At 49.5% G+C, this 14,386-nt stretch overlaps 1 protein-coding gene across 1 annotated transcript; it reads right to left on the reverse strand.

The window, feature by feature from the left end:
* Positions 1–340: 340 nt before the first annotated feature.
* Positions 341–10,746, reverse strand: LOC142470256 (uncharacterized). Its single transcript, XM_075577201.1, has 5 exons — positions 10,398–10,746; positions 9,339–9,407; positions 4,945–4,998; positions 2,636–2,689; positions 341–1,771 (listed from the first exon to the last, which is right to left on the reverse strand). The coding sequence occupies exons 1-5, from the start codon at positions 10,410–10,412 to the stop codon at positions 1,196–1,198; spliced, it is 768 nt and encodes a 255-aa protein (XP_075433316.1). The 5' UTR covers positions 10,413–10,746; the 3' UTR covers positions 341–1,195.
* Between the last annotated feature and the right edge of the window lie 3,640 nt (positions 10,747–14,386).

The raw sequence follows: 14,386 nt of genomic DNA on the forward strand, positions 1-14,386 counted from the left end.
GCCCGCACTGCATATACTGTACATGAGATACTTAACCCTTTCTTTTCGCTCGACTCTAATCTGAATGATTTGCTAATTGGTTTGTAATTAGAGAGATATTTGTAGCAGAATCCCATGTATGTTCTTTTTACACTTTTAGAAACCGTTTTGTGTAATAAAAGATATGACAGATCAGAGGGGCTTCCTGTTTGCACGTGTGTTTTGGCAGAAGTGTATATGTGACCCTATAAACCTGTCTCACACCCGGGCTTGGCAGCGTGACACTAGTGCAGGATCCTGGGGAAGAATCACTGAGCTGTTAGCAATAGATACAACGGATAGAAAAGACACTACACATAGGTTGGATTAAAGAGAATATTTTATTGAAATAATTAATCTCTTTGCTGGTAGGGGCCTGCAGCACATTGCAGAGCGATATAGTAACACGCAGAGCAATGCATTGCAGGCCCCTCCGGCAGCAAAGGGGTGAAGATCAATGCAGGGTGTATAAAGATCTCACTGATAAGTCATGCACAAAGGGCAGTTTGTTGCTGTGATCCAGAGGAAGGCGAAACATAACCCCTGCTGTGCAATGGGGGAAAAAAATTCCTTCCTGACCCCATTAAATGGCGATCGGAGGGTCCCTGGATCACTGCGCAGTGAGATCAGATGGAGCAGCACAGATCAGCGTTATTATACACAGGGGCACACTCAGTATATAGAGATGCGGATGATGGGGCCCTTGTGCCCCTGTGTATAACTCACCTGCTCCCCCATCCCCCTGCATATCTATCCCATTCACCCCCTTTCCTCCCGCATATCTCGCAGGGCCGGCCGTCCATTAGACGGTCGCCTAGCGCGCAAAGGTTTTAGGGGCGCATTAATAATAATTATAATTTTTTACTCTTATTATTTTTTATTTATTTATGGGTTTTTTTAAAATTATTTTTCTTTTTTTTATCCAGTATTTTGGCGCCCTTTTATTTTTATTATGCGTCGCGCTGGGTTGCGGTCGTAGCCCCGATAGCTACGCCACTGTTTATTTTATTATTTTATTTATCTTATTATTATTTTTATACAACTGGGGCGCAAATTTTAAGTTTCACCTAGGGCGCATGAAACCCGTGCACCGGCCCTGCTCCTAGTTCTCTCACCCTCTCATGCCCAATATTCCTATCTCCCTCTAGTACCTGTCCCTCCCGCAGCCTTCCTGATCTTATCTGCCTCTCCTGCGGTTAAACCAACTTCTCAGGGCCCCTAGAATACCCCTGTTTCTATGCCCTGGCCCCTCTGCTACCTGCCCCCGGGATCTTCTCCCGAACCTGTGAAAGGGGAAGCAGCACATCCCTCCACACCTCTCGTATTCCCCTTCGTTGTTGTCCACCTCGTCACCCCACTTGTCGTCCGCCTTGAAGTCCGTCTCGCTTTCCGTCTCGCTGTCCACCTCGCTGTCCGCCTCGCTGTCCGCCTCGCTGTGTGCCTTGCTGTCCGCCTCGCTGTCCGTCTCGCTGTCCGCCTCGCTGTCCATCTCGCTGTCTGCCTCGCTGTCCATCTCGCTGTCCGCCTCACTGTCCGCCTCGCTGTCTGCCTCGCTGTCAGCTTCGCTGTCCGTCTCGCTGTCTGCCTCATAGCCCGTCTCGTAGCCCGCCTCGTTGCCCGCCTTGCAGCCCGCCTCGTAGCCCGCCTCGTTGTCCGCCTCATCGTCTGCCTCGTCGTCTGACTCGTCGTCCGCCTCGTCGTCCGCATCATCGTCCTCTAGGACAAAGGGCACCACCTTTGTGCGTCCGCTGACCTGCAGGAGACATGAAGTGTTTGTAACCAGGGACAGTGATACTCTGTATCGCAAGAGTTCCTGTGACACTTATACCCCCTCCCCAATACCCAATTATACCGCCCTCCACAGGGCCAGTACCTGTTATACGCACCTCCCCAGGCCCAGTACCCAGTTATACACCCCTCCCCAGGCCCAGTACCGTTGTACCCACCTCACCAAGCCCAGTACCCAGTTATACACCCCTCCCAAGGCCCAGTACCCGTTATACCCTACACCCCTACCCAGGCCCAGTACCCGTTATACCCACCTCACCAGGCCCAGTACTCAGTTATACACCCCTCCCCAGGCCCAGTACCCGTAATACCCACCTCACTAGGCCCAGTACCCATTATATACCCCTCCCCAGAACTCCGTTATATGCCCCTCCCCAGGATCTTTTACACAGACCCTCCCAGACGCAGGACCCCCTACGGTGGAGGTGTAATGCCACATGGGTAGTGGAAGGTTTCTCAGAGAAGGTGTCCATGTGTCACAGCTGTATCATCACCTTGGATGAGAAGTCTCCCTACTCTCTGCCTTTCCTATCTCTCTCTCCACCTTTAATCTTATCTCTTTTATTTATCTCTGTCCCTCCTTACTTTTGTTTCTATGGTTTTCTCCACCCCCCCATGTAATAGGGGCACAAACCTCAGATTTGGGGAACACTCCCATCCCATGAGACCCGAGGAAACAGGGACCCACTAACCTTCATTAAAACATCTCCAGCAGGTTCTGTATTATTACACTGTAAAGTGTTGCAGACTTTTCCATAAATAGTGTCCTGTACAACAGCTAATAGCACAGTGTGTGCGACAGATTCACAGCTCCGCCATTCCCATTTACCTCTAAAGCGCGGTTTCTTGATTCTTCCTCGTCGCTGTCCTCCTCCTCCCATGCCTGTGATACAGAGGATAGTAATGTGATCACATGTATTCCTCACTCCTATACATGTCCTGGTGCTGTATGGGGGGTTTGACGGTTAAGCCAATTGTCCACAGCACTCAAACAGTAATAATCTTCACAACCCAACGTTGCTTCGCAATGTTAGCAACGCTTCATAGTAATAGACTCCTCCACGGCCCGTTCCCCGACAGGGGGGATAGCCGGGACAGGTGTCCCGAGCCAGGTGTCTGTGGGGGGCCCGGCCGGCGCTGCAAGCTGGGTCTCTAGCCTGTCCGGCTGCCAGTACTCTCGTGGCCAGGTCCCGGATCTCCCTCTGCTGTAGGCCTCTTCTTTCTGTCCCACGCCGAGCTTCCAATGCCGGCGCACCTCTCTGATGTCAGCGTGCCGGAAGTAAGCTTGGCCCAGTTTCCCGCGTGCGCCAGCGTTAAAAGCACATGGGACAGAGAGACCTGCAGCTGCGGGGAGAGCCGGGGCCCGCAGAGAAGACCTGCAGAACTTGCAGGACCAGCCGGGGCCCCTGGAAGGGGGGGGAGAAGGGAGGGAAGGGGGTGAGAAGGGTGAGGAGGGGGGATAAAGGGGGGGGGGAGGAGGGGAGGGGAAGAAAGGGGGGGAGGGGGGAAGGAGGGGGCTTTGAAGATGTGCTGCTCAGGGGTTTGGTGCTCTTGCGTCGGGCAAAGTGATGTCTTGAGGTGTACGGCAGGGGAGGTGAACGGGAGGGGCGGCGAACGGGAGGGGGGGTGAGGTGGAGAATGGGTGGGGGGTTGAGGCGGCGAACGGGAGGGGGGGTGAGGTGGCAAATGGGAGGGGGGGTGAGGCGGTGAACGGGAGGGGGGGTGAGGCGGTGAATAGGAGGGGGGGTGAGGCGGCAAACGGAAGGGGGGGTGAGGCGGTGAACGGGAGGGGGGGTGAGGCGGTGAACAGGAGGGGGGGTGAGGCGGTGAACGGAAGGGATGTTGAAGGGGAGGCGGGGTGAGGCGGTGAACGGGAGGTGTGTCCGCGGTAGGGTTGACGGGGAGGGGTGGTGATGCGTGTGTGGTGGCAGGGTAGATGACCGAGTGCGTCTGCAGTTCCGAGAGGGCGTGCGTCGTGTGAGTAACAGAGGTTGGTGTGTGGGAGGCGCGGTGAAGGTGAGCTGGGTCGACATTAGGGTGTGCGGGCCATAGAGGGTGGCGGAATGGCATTGCTGAGGTGAGGGGAGGTGTGGGTAAGCGGTGAACGTGAGGGGTGCTGGCAGACTACAGAGGAGTGCGTGCGGTACCGAGAGGGCGTGCGTCGTGTGAGTACCAGAGGTTGTGGGGTGGCAGGCGCATTGAACGTGATATGTTCCAGGATCCACAGTAAGGTGTGAGGGACAGAGAGGGTGCCGGCGTGGCATTGGGGATGTGGTACAGAGGAGTGTGTGCGGTCCAGAGAGGGTGTGCGTGTTCGCAAGTGGTGAGGGAGGGAGTGAAGACGCGCTGATCGTGAGGTGTGGGGCCACGTTAGAGAGTACGGTGTGTGGTCCCGAGCGGCATACAAATTGGGTTGAGGTGGTGGTGAGGCGGTGAACAGAGGTGTCCGAAGAGGCGTGCTACCGTGCGGTGTTGGGTGCCGGGGGTGAGTGTTGTGTGAGGGTGGGGTGCAAATGCATAAAATGGCATATAGTTTGTTTCTAAGAAGACACTGTACCTGAGTATTCGGCAGGGGATGAGCAGTGGGGTTATTTTATTTTCTGATGTGAGAGCAAGCAGTGAGGCGTCAAAATGGCTCCCAAAGCTCAGTGAATCTTGGGAGAGTGTGGCAGTGGTGTAGGTGTGGTGAGCGAAGGCAGCAGGCCAATGAGAGGTGTGCGGGGGCGGGGGTGCCGAGGGACCAATCAGATTGGCCTGAGGCTGAGTGACGGACCAACGGACCAATCTGATTGCCCATAAGCACTGCTAACATACAACGTTTTCAAAAATATATATATAGATATGTTTGTATCTCACTCTCGCGCTCTCTTGCTCTTGCTCTATCACACACACACACACACACACACACACACACACACACACACACACACACACACACACACACACACACACACACACACACACACACACACACACACACACCTTTTTTAGGACTCTAGCACTGTAGCACTGAGAGTCTTCGCAAACACATAGAGATACAGCGAGACATGAAGGGACACAAGATACACTCAAAAGGAACATGAAAAATGACACACACCGTGTATGCGGCAGATTCACAGCTCCGCCATTCCTATTTACCTGTGAAGCGCTGTTTCTTGCTTCTTCCTCGTCGCTGTCCTCCTCCTTCCATGCCTGTGATACAGAGGATAGTAATGTGATCACATGTATTCCTCCCTCCTATACAGTACATGTCCTGGTGCTGTATGGGGGTTTTGACGGTTAAGCCAATTGTCCAAAGCACTCAAACAGTAATAATCTTCACAACCCAACGTTGCTTCTCAATGTTAGCAACGCTTCGGAGTAATAGACTCCTGCAAGGCCCGTTCCCCGACAGGGGGGGGATAGCCGGGACAGGTGTCCCGGTCCAGGTGTCTGTGGGAGGGCCCGGCCGGTGCTGCAAGCTGGGCCTAACCTCTAGCCTGGCCGTCTGCCAGTCCTCTCGTGGCCGGGTCCCGGATCTCCCTCTGCTGCAGGCCTCTTCTTTCTGTCCCACGCCAAGCTTCCAATGCCGGCGCACATCTCTGATGTCAGCGTGCCGGAAGTAAGCTTGGCCCAGTTTCTTGTGTGCGCCAGCGTTAAAAGCACATGGGACGGAGAGACTTGCAGCTGCAGGGAGAGCCGGGGCCCACAGAGAAGAACTGCAGAACTTGCAGGGCCGGCCGGTGCCCCTGCAGACACCGGGCCAGGCCGAACCATCCACAACGTAAGTCTGTTTTTTTTTAAAGTATTGGGGGGGGGGGGGGGGGAGTGGGTGTTGTTTTTATATGCATGGGGGGGGGGGTTATATGTATTGGTGTCTTTTAAATATGCATTGGGCTATTTTTTCTATGCATTGGTTTCTTTTTTTTATTTGCACTGGGGTTTGTTTATATGCACTGGGGTTTGTTTATATGCATTGGGGTTTGTTTATATGCACTGGGGTTTGTTTATATGCACTGGGGTTTGTTTATATGCATTGGGGTTTGTTTATATGCATTGGGGTTTGTTTATTTGCACTGGGGTTTGTTTATATGCACTGGTGTTTGTTTATATGCACTGGGGTTTGTTTATATGCACTGGGGTTTGTTTATATCGATTGGGGTTTATTTATATGCATTGGGGTTTGTTTATATCGATTGGGGTTTATTTATATGCATTGGGGTTTGTTTATATCGATTGGGGTTTGTTTATACGCATTGTTTTTTTTAAAATGTATTGAGTTTATTTTATAAGCATTGTTTTTTTTGTACACCGAGAGGGTGCATGTGTAGTGAGAATGAGAGGGAGCATATGTCTGTATATAACCATTAATGTGTGTATCTGAGTGAGTGTATGTTACTGTCTGATAGTTTCTATGTTTGTAAAGCATAATGAGAAGTGTGATTGTGTGTGCGCGTATGCAGTGGTTGACAAATCACCAAAAAATCTACTCGCCACCTAGTACCAAATGTGTGCTGCTTGGGCCAATATTTACTCGCCCGGGGGTTAAATCCACTCGCCCGGGGCGAGCAAATGTATAGGTTTGTCGAACACTGCGCGTATGTATATATATATATATATATATATATATATATATATATATATATATAATAGTGTGTGTCTGTGCTTCTACAAGAGTATCAATCTGTGTGTATTTTAGTGGGTGTGTGTGAATATAACTGATTGTGCGTTTGTATTTTAGGAGCAGGAACCTGTTGGTACTCCGTTCCTGCAGTTTTTTAGGAGCAGGAACATGTGTGTGTGTGTATACTGTAGGTGTGAATATATATATATATAGGAACGAAACTCTGTGCCGCTATCTCTCTCTCTCTCGCTCTCTTGCTCTATCACACACACCCCTACCTACACACACACACACACACACATACACACACTTTTTTTTAGGACGCTAGCACTGTAGCAGTGAGAGTCTTAGCAAACACTTAGGGGGCTATGCAATAAGCAGTGATAAATAGTGATAAGTCATTTTAAGAGCGCAAAGTGCTCTTAGAACGTAACGTTACTCCGAGCGCTATTCCCTAAGCCGCGCAAACAGGCCCTTTGCGCTCTAAAACTGACTTTTTCCTGGAAAAAAGTCCAACTTTGCTCGTACGATGAGCTGTTTGCGCTGAATCCTGCCCTTCTGCGGGATTCACTAAGCAACGCAAACTTATTGTACTTATTCTAAACACATGATACATAAAGCTTGGTCCCCTGCAGACGCACTTACCAGAACTCCCTCCTACTGTCTCTGTACGTTCTGTATGTTACTTTTATGTCTAAAGCACTTATTCCCATGATCTGTTATTTATATTATCTGTTATTTACTTGATTACCACATGTATTACTACTGTGAAGCGCTATGTACATTAATGGCGCTATATAAATAAAGACATACAATACAATACTTGAACGTTGTGCTGAATAAAGCTCACCAGCTAAAGCAGGTGATAAAAAAAGCAGGACTCTGAAAAAATTCTTTGTTTAACTTTTTACAGGCGCAAAACCCTGGCTGACCCCGAGGGAGGCCGGGGGTCGCGCAGGTGTCCCCGGCTGACCCCGCGGCCGTCCCGGGGTCCCCGCGGGCCTGCGGTACCAATCTTGTGCCTACAAAAATACTAAACATTATCTCTAACTAAATACACCCCCCTAACACATACAGTACAATAATGTGCAAAATAACTATTATCCAGATATGGATAATAGATTATTTGCTCATTATTAAATACTACATTAGCATACCTAAATAAAGTAAATAAAAACAGTAGCCAGCTAATCCAATGAATACAAGCAGTAATAACATCAACAATGAATTAATTAAACCATTTAACCAGAACGCAAACCCATTGAGCTTAGTGCAAAGCCCCCATAGAGATACAGCGAGACATGAAGAGACACAAGATACACTCAAAAGGAACAAGAAAAGTGACAGATCTAGTATAACAAGAGACAGACATACGCAGGGTTAATAAGAAAAGAGACAGTCGGATGCTCACAGAGAAATGATCAGATAGATAACCTGTTTCGGTGACAGAATCAGGACAAGTTCCAATAAAAGCCAGACACACTCCGGGTAACAACGTTTTATTTAAACACCTGGAATCTTGACCCCTCCGCCTGTAGTTTGGGAAAGGCTGAGGTTTTGGTATCTAAGTGTGTGGGGTTCTCTGTGTCTGGAGAGACCCCTAAATGTTCTCTCTGTGTCTAGGGAGACCCCTAAATGTTCTCTCTGTGTCTGGAGAGACCCCTAAATATTCTCTCTGTATCTGGAGAGACCCCTAAATGTTCTCTCTTTATCTGGAGAGACCCCTAAATGTTCTCTCTGTATCTGGAGAGACCCCTAAATGTTCTCTCTGTATCTGGAGAGACCCCTAAATGTTCTCTCTGTGTCTGGGGAGACCCCTAAATGTTCTCTCTGTGTCTGGTGAGATCCCTAAATGTTCTCTCTGTGTCTGGGGAGACCCCTAAATGTTCTCTCTGTGTCTAGTGAGACCCCTAAATGTTCTCTCTGTGTCTTGGTGACCACTAAATGTTCTCTCTGTGTCTGGTGAGACCCCTAAATGTTCTCTCTGTGTCTGGGTGACCCCTAAATATTCCCCAGTGTAACTTGCTTCAAAATAACCCAGAAAAGTAGCATTGAGCCTTCGGTGACCGGGCGCTATGACCAGAGGGACTAGGCTCTCCCTTACCTGTGAGTGTGGACTATGTCCCCACTGGCCTCTCCCTCCCCCCTCCCCTGGCAGTGAGGGTGACACGGCCGGGGGAAGAACCAGGGAGGTTAGAATTAGACAGAGGCGCGGGGTCAGCCTACGCCCTGCCATGAGAGTCCCGCCCACTCTGCCCTTTATTGTGAATATTGGTAAATATGTTGGTTGTACGTGTTTAAAATAAAAAAAAGAATAAATAAACAATGAAAATGAATAACAGAAATAAAATAAAAGGTGGTGGGAGTGGCGAAGTGGGCGCGGCTTATTTACACGTGTGCGTTCCTGGGGCCCATTCTCGCCAGACGGCCGGGTAGGGGGAGTTACGGCCATTGGATCAGGTACCTTTGGCCTTTACCCAATGAGCGAGCACTCCGGCAGGGGGTTGGCACTTATTAGGTTAATTGAAGTTTTAATAGAAAGCCGCGGCCTCGCATCGCCAGACCTCGTGTTTGTGGTTATTTATGTATTGGTTATAGTGGGGTTTGGGACGCCAAGTGTAGAAGGGAAGAGGGGGGGGGAGGGGGGGAGGAGGGTGGTCTCACAGTCTCCGAGGTCATGTTTCTATTTTATCAAATGTTTCCCCAGGAAAAAATTCATTGAGTTACCTCTGGTTTTCAGGCATGTCCTGGGGGAGTTATCACAGAGACACAGAAACGTCGCTGAGTTTGGGTTAGTAACTCCCTTAACCTCTCAGCAGGTGAATTCCCCCTTGGCGCTTAACACGTTAAAAACAAGCGTTGCTATTTCTCTGCATGAAGTTGCAGGTAACTGGAAGAGTTACACAGTGACGGCTATTTCATCACTCACCTTCCTCACCCGAAACGGTATTCTTTTCGGTGTTATTTTCGGCTCCTCTTCGCATATCAATTCTTCGATCTGTATGCAGGACAATGCTTTAAGTCAGGGTTGTGCAACCTTTTCCCCCTGCTCCCCCCCCCCCCCTCCTTACCTTGTCTCCGGCGTTCTGACGTATATATGTGATATCACTTTGCTATGGCAAAGCCACATCATGTGACCTCACAGTGTCATTTGACGCCATGTTGCTGTCGCCAGAAGCCGCTGGAGACAAGGAAAGGGAGCTTACAGAGGCCTTACGCGCGATCGCCGGCATTTAATTTAAATGCTGTGGGGAATAGCGAGGGGCCTCTGTAAGCGCCAAGCCCCTCCTCCGCAAGAAAATGTTGCGCCCCTCGATTTGAGCACCCCTGCTTTAAGAGATATTCTGGGACCCTCCAACTCCTCCATTGGACCCTTCCTCATACTGACAGACCTTGCAGAGCTCAGTATTACCTGCTATGATGCCTCTCAAAATACCATGCTAACTCATTCTGAACATACGTGTCCTTTCTACATGTTACTCAGCTAGTATGACCAGGGCTACAGACAGCTTTCCAGGGGCCCAGGACTAGTTTCCACCGGGGACCCTCACCCATGGGTCAGCGACCTTGCGAGACATCCCCCCCCCAACCTGTTTTCTCTTGCACTGCCATAGACTACAACATTTCGGCCTGCTGGCCTTTCCCAGGTAAAGTGGATAAACACACTAAAGCCAGTAAAGAAAGGCCAGCAGCCGAAACATTGTAGTCTGTGGCACAATAAATGATCTTTTTTGATTCAAATCCGTGTGCCCTTTTCCATCAATCATATTGTATACATTGGACGAAATGCCGGTCTTCCCTGAGACTTAGGGGCACCGGTAAAGGTATCACTACTTATTGTTTTTTTTTGGTGTGCAGCAAATCCCCATCATTTTTGCGTTCTCTTGCGCTGCCCCAATCTCACACACCACCTTGCTCTCTCACCCCCCTTTTACACTCCCCCGTCACCCTTTCCTTCCCCAAAAGTTGTCCTTTAATCAGATCTTACCTCAGGTGTCTCCATCTCCCTTGGAAATGTTCTGCCTTTAAACTATGCGGCTCCTCTTGATCCGAACTTTCTTAGCTGACCCCTTTTAGAAATCACTCACGGGCGGTTTGGGTCCGAGGGATCTAAAAAATAAGCGACTCCAAAAAGATGTGAAATGGGGCTCTGAGGGGGAGACTTAAATAGTGGAGTGGAGGGTGTGAGGTGGCGGGTCAGTGATGTTGGTGCGTATGGGCGGGAGGCAGCAGGTGTGTGGCGGGTGTGTGAGTGAGGACAGGTGTGTGTTGAGTGCGTGCGGCAGCTGTGAGGCAGAGGCGGCCGGGTGAAAAGCAGAGGCGGGAGGGGGGAGGCGGGAAGGGGAGGAGGGAAGTGGAGGGGGGGAAGGGGTGGAGTGGAGTGGGGAAGTGGTGGAGTGGAGGGGGGGAGTGGAGGGGGGGGAGTGGAGGGTGGAGGAGTGGAGGGGGGGAGTGGAGGGTGGAGGGGGGTGAAGTGGAGGGGGGGGAGAGGAGGGTGGAGGGGGGGAGAGGAGGGTGGAGGGGGGGAGTGGAGGGTGGAGGGGGGGAGTGGAGGGTGGGAGTGGATGGTGGAGGGGGGTAAAGTGGAGGGTGGAGGGGGGTAAAGTGGAGGGTGGAGGGGGGGAAAGGAGGGTGGAGGGGGGGAGTGGAGGGTGGAGGGGGGGAGTGGAGGTTGGGAGTGGAGGGGGAGAGGGAGGGGAGGAGTGGAGGGGGTAGGGGAGGAGTGGAGGGTGGGGAATGGAGGGGGGACAGGGGAGGGTGGAGGTGGGAGTGGAGCGGGGGAGTGGAGGACTTAAGTGGAGACTTAAATACTAGTTAATATAATCTACTTTACGAAGAAATATCTATTAAACTAAGAAATATAATCTATTATACTAAATATCTATTAAACTAATTAATATAATTATTGTACTAAGCAATATAATCTAATAAACTAAACAAAAATAATCTATTTAAAAACAATACAAGAAAAAGCTGGAGAAATACTGTAATACGTTAACCAAGCCACAGATTTGATGCCAATGAGCGTTGAACTCCTTGCAGATCCACCGTCAGCTGGTTGTGGCAGAAAGTGATGACAGCAGTAGAACCCAGGCACAGAGCGGTTCAGCTGTAACCACGGAAATCAGGTCAGAAATCAACACAATATTTTTTGAAATTTAGAATGAGAATGTTCTGTATGTCACACAGATCTGAGCCCTGTCAAATGTTAGCAGCTTGTGATAATACTGTGTCCCATAACCTGCTTTATATGAAGTATCATTTTACACTAGTAGAGATGTTACATTTTGAAAAATAGCGACATTGTTCATTTTCTCTACAAATGATCAATTAAAAAGTTGAATAAAACGTTGTGTGTGTGGGTGTGTGTGCGCTATACAATATATATATATATATATATATATATATATATATATATATATATATATATATATATATATATATATAGATAGATACTACAGTAACACTGAAAGATGGCAAACTATACACATCTGTATACAAGAAACCAACTGACAGATGCAGTTACCTCCACAACTCCAGCTCCCATCCCACTCATACAAAAGAAGGTATCATACACATCCAGGCTATAAGACACCACCGCATATGCTCTGACACTGAAGACAGAAACAGGCATCTCACAACCCTGACCGAATCGTTCAGACAGAAGGGATACAAACCAAAGACCATTGCCAAAACTATCACATCTGCAATAAAAGCCCCACGAGAACACCTGCTACAAATACAGACAGAAAGAACCTACCACACGCATACCACTAGTGACCACATACAACCCTACCCTAGAGGGCATACGAAAAATAATCAAAGATGTGCAACTCATGCTGACAGAGGATGCAACATTAAAAGAAATCTTTCCCAAACCTCCCATTCTTGCGTTCCGGCAACCACCAAACCTCAATCAGAAATTAGTCAGCAGAAAACTTCACAACGATTTTAAAGACATGGATAATGGCACAAAGCCGTGCAGCAACAAACGCTGCAAACTCTGCAAACATATTTGCCAAGATCCCACAGCCAGTCACAACCATAGAACATTCAATGTTAAAGGATCATACAGCTGCACATCCAGGAATATAGTGTATATGATTCAATGCAACAAATGTGACCAAGGTTGCTACATTGGGGAAACCAGCCAAAAACTACAAGGAAGAATGAATATGCACAGACACTCCATACTCCATCACGAAGAGGGAAGATACTGCTCACCTGTGGGACATCACTTCTCACAACCAGATCATTCCATAAATGATCTAAAAATCAAAATCCTCAATAGAATGTTTAAAAGCACCCCAAGAACGGAAAACATTTGAACTCAGAATGATAAGACTCTTTGACACCAAAACCAAAGGACTTAATGCGACATGGGTTTTCTCACACCCTATCAAAATTGCTTGTAATTATCCTGCTTGCCTCTATTCTTATTCACACTTTCTCTCTCCCCCCCTGTATCCCTACCCCTCCCCACCTTTCTTTGACACCGTTCCCTGGCTTCAAACACATTTAACACCCTACATTATCTACAGTAAATATCTGCTGGTTTTCCCCCCCCCTCTCTCTACACTGTTTTAGCCATTGAAACCTTTGTATATCAGTATTGCTTGACCTGAAGAAGAGAGGATAACTCTCGAAAGCTTGTCCTATGACATAAATTGTTAGTCCAATAAAAAAGGTATCACCTAATACTGAAGAACTCATTTATTCTGCACTATCGCAACTGGACTAACACGGCTATTTTCTGCTTTATATATATATATATATATGTATATGTAGAGGTATCAGTACCGTGTTAGCCGAGCTTCAACAATCTCTCACATTTCCACACCTGCCCACACCATTTATATCCACTCCCACTCCACACACACCTTTTGTAAAGCACTGTATATACTGTGGGCTCTCCATTCATTTATATTCACACAGATACACACACACACTCTTACATCACTTGCTTTCAGGAACCTTTTGACACCTCTAGCCATAAAACACATCCACACTGGGGGAGGGACAAGCACAGATAACAATTCCAAGAGGACACTGGTTTTAAGTATACCTTTTGCTTGCTTCATTATTGTAACATCGCCGAAGAAGAGATCAGTGTATCTCGAAAGCTCGCACAAATAAAAGCATTTCGTTAGCCACAGAACGGTATCGTCTATTTATTTTTTGATTTATATATATATATATATATACAGTGTTCGACAATTATATACATTTACTCGCCCGGGGCGGGTGGATTTAACCCCCGGGCGAGGGGGGTAAATATTGGCCCAAGCAGCATACATGTGTTTTTTAAATATCCCGCGCTCGCGCTGCTGCTTTTCCCGCGCTCGCGCTGGAGAAAAAAAAATAAGCCGGAGGCGGGTTCATGTTGTTGGGGGAGATTACTCCGCCTCCGGCTCTCTGAGCAGTGGCCTCCCTCCTCAGCGCTTCCACTCCTCCCCCTTCCGGCAGCCAGCCCTTCCACGCCTGTCTGCCTCAGGCCCCCTGCAGGGCCATCTGTCGCCCCCCCCTCCCTCCCATCGGGCCATCTGTTGCCCCCCCTCCCTCCCATCGGGCCATCTGTCACCCCCCCCCTCCCACCCTTCGGGCCATCCCCCCCCCCCCTCACCCATCAGGCCATCCTCCCCCCCCTCCCATCGGGCCACCAGCCCCCCCCTCCCATCGTGCCACCCGCCCCCCCCCCCCTCCCATCGGGCCATTCCGCCCCCCCTCCCATCGGGCCATCTGCCCCCCCCTCCCATCAGGCCAATCCGCCCCCCCCGCTCGTATCGGGCCATCCGCCCGCCCTCGTATCGGACCATCCGCCCCCCCCCCCCCCCTCCCATCGGGCAATCCATCAGCCCCTGCTCTTCTCCTGCTCTGATTGCCAGCTCAGCTGTTAGCAGGGGAAATCCCCTAACCGGAGCTACTCCCTGCTCTAAGCCTGCTCTAAGCAGGGGAAATCCCCTAACCGAGCTACTC

The sequence above is a fragment of the Ascaphus truei genome, chromosome 19 (genome assembly GCF_040206685.1).
Source record: "Ascaphus truei isolate aAscTru1 chromosome 19, aAscTru1.hap1, whole genome shotgun sequence".
In the NCBI taxonomy this organism is placed as follows: Eukaryota; Metazoa; Chordata; class Amphibia; order Anura; family Ascaphidae; genus Ascaphus; species Ascaphus truei.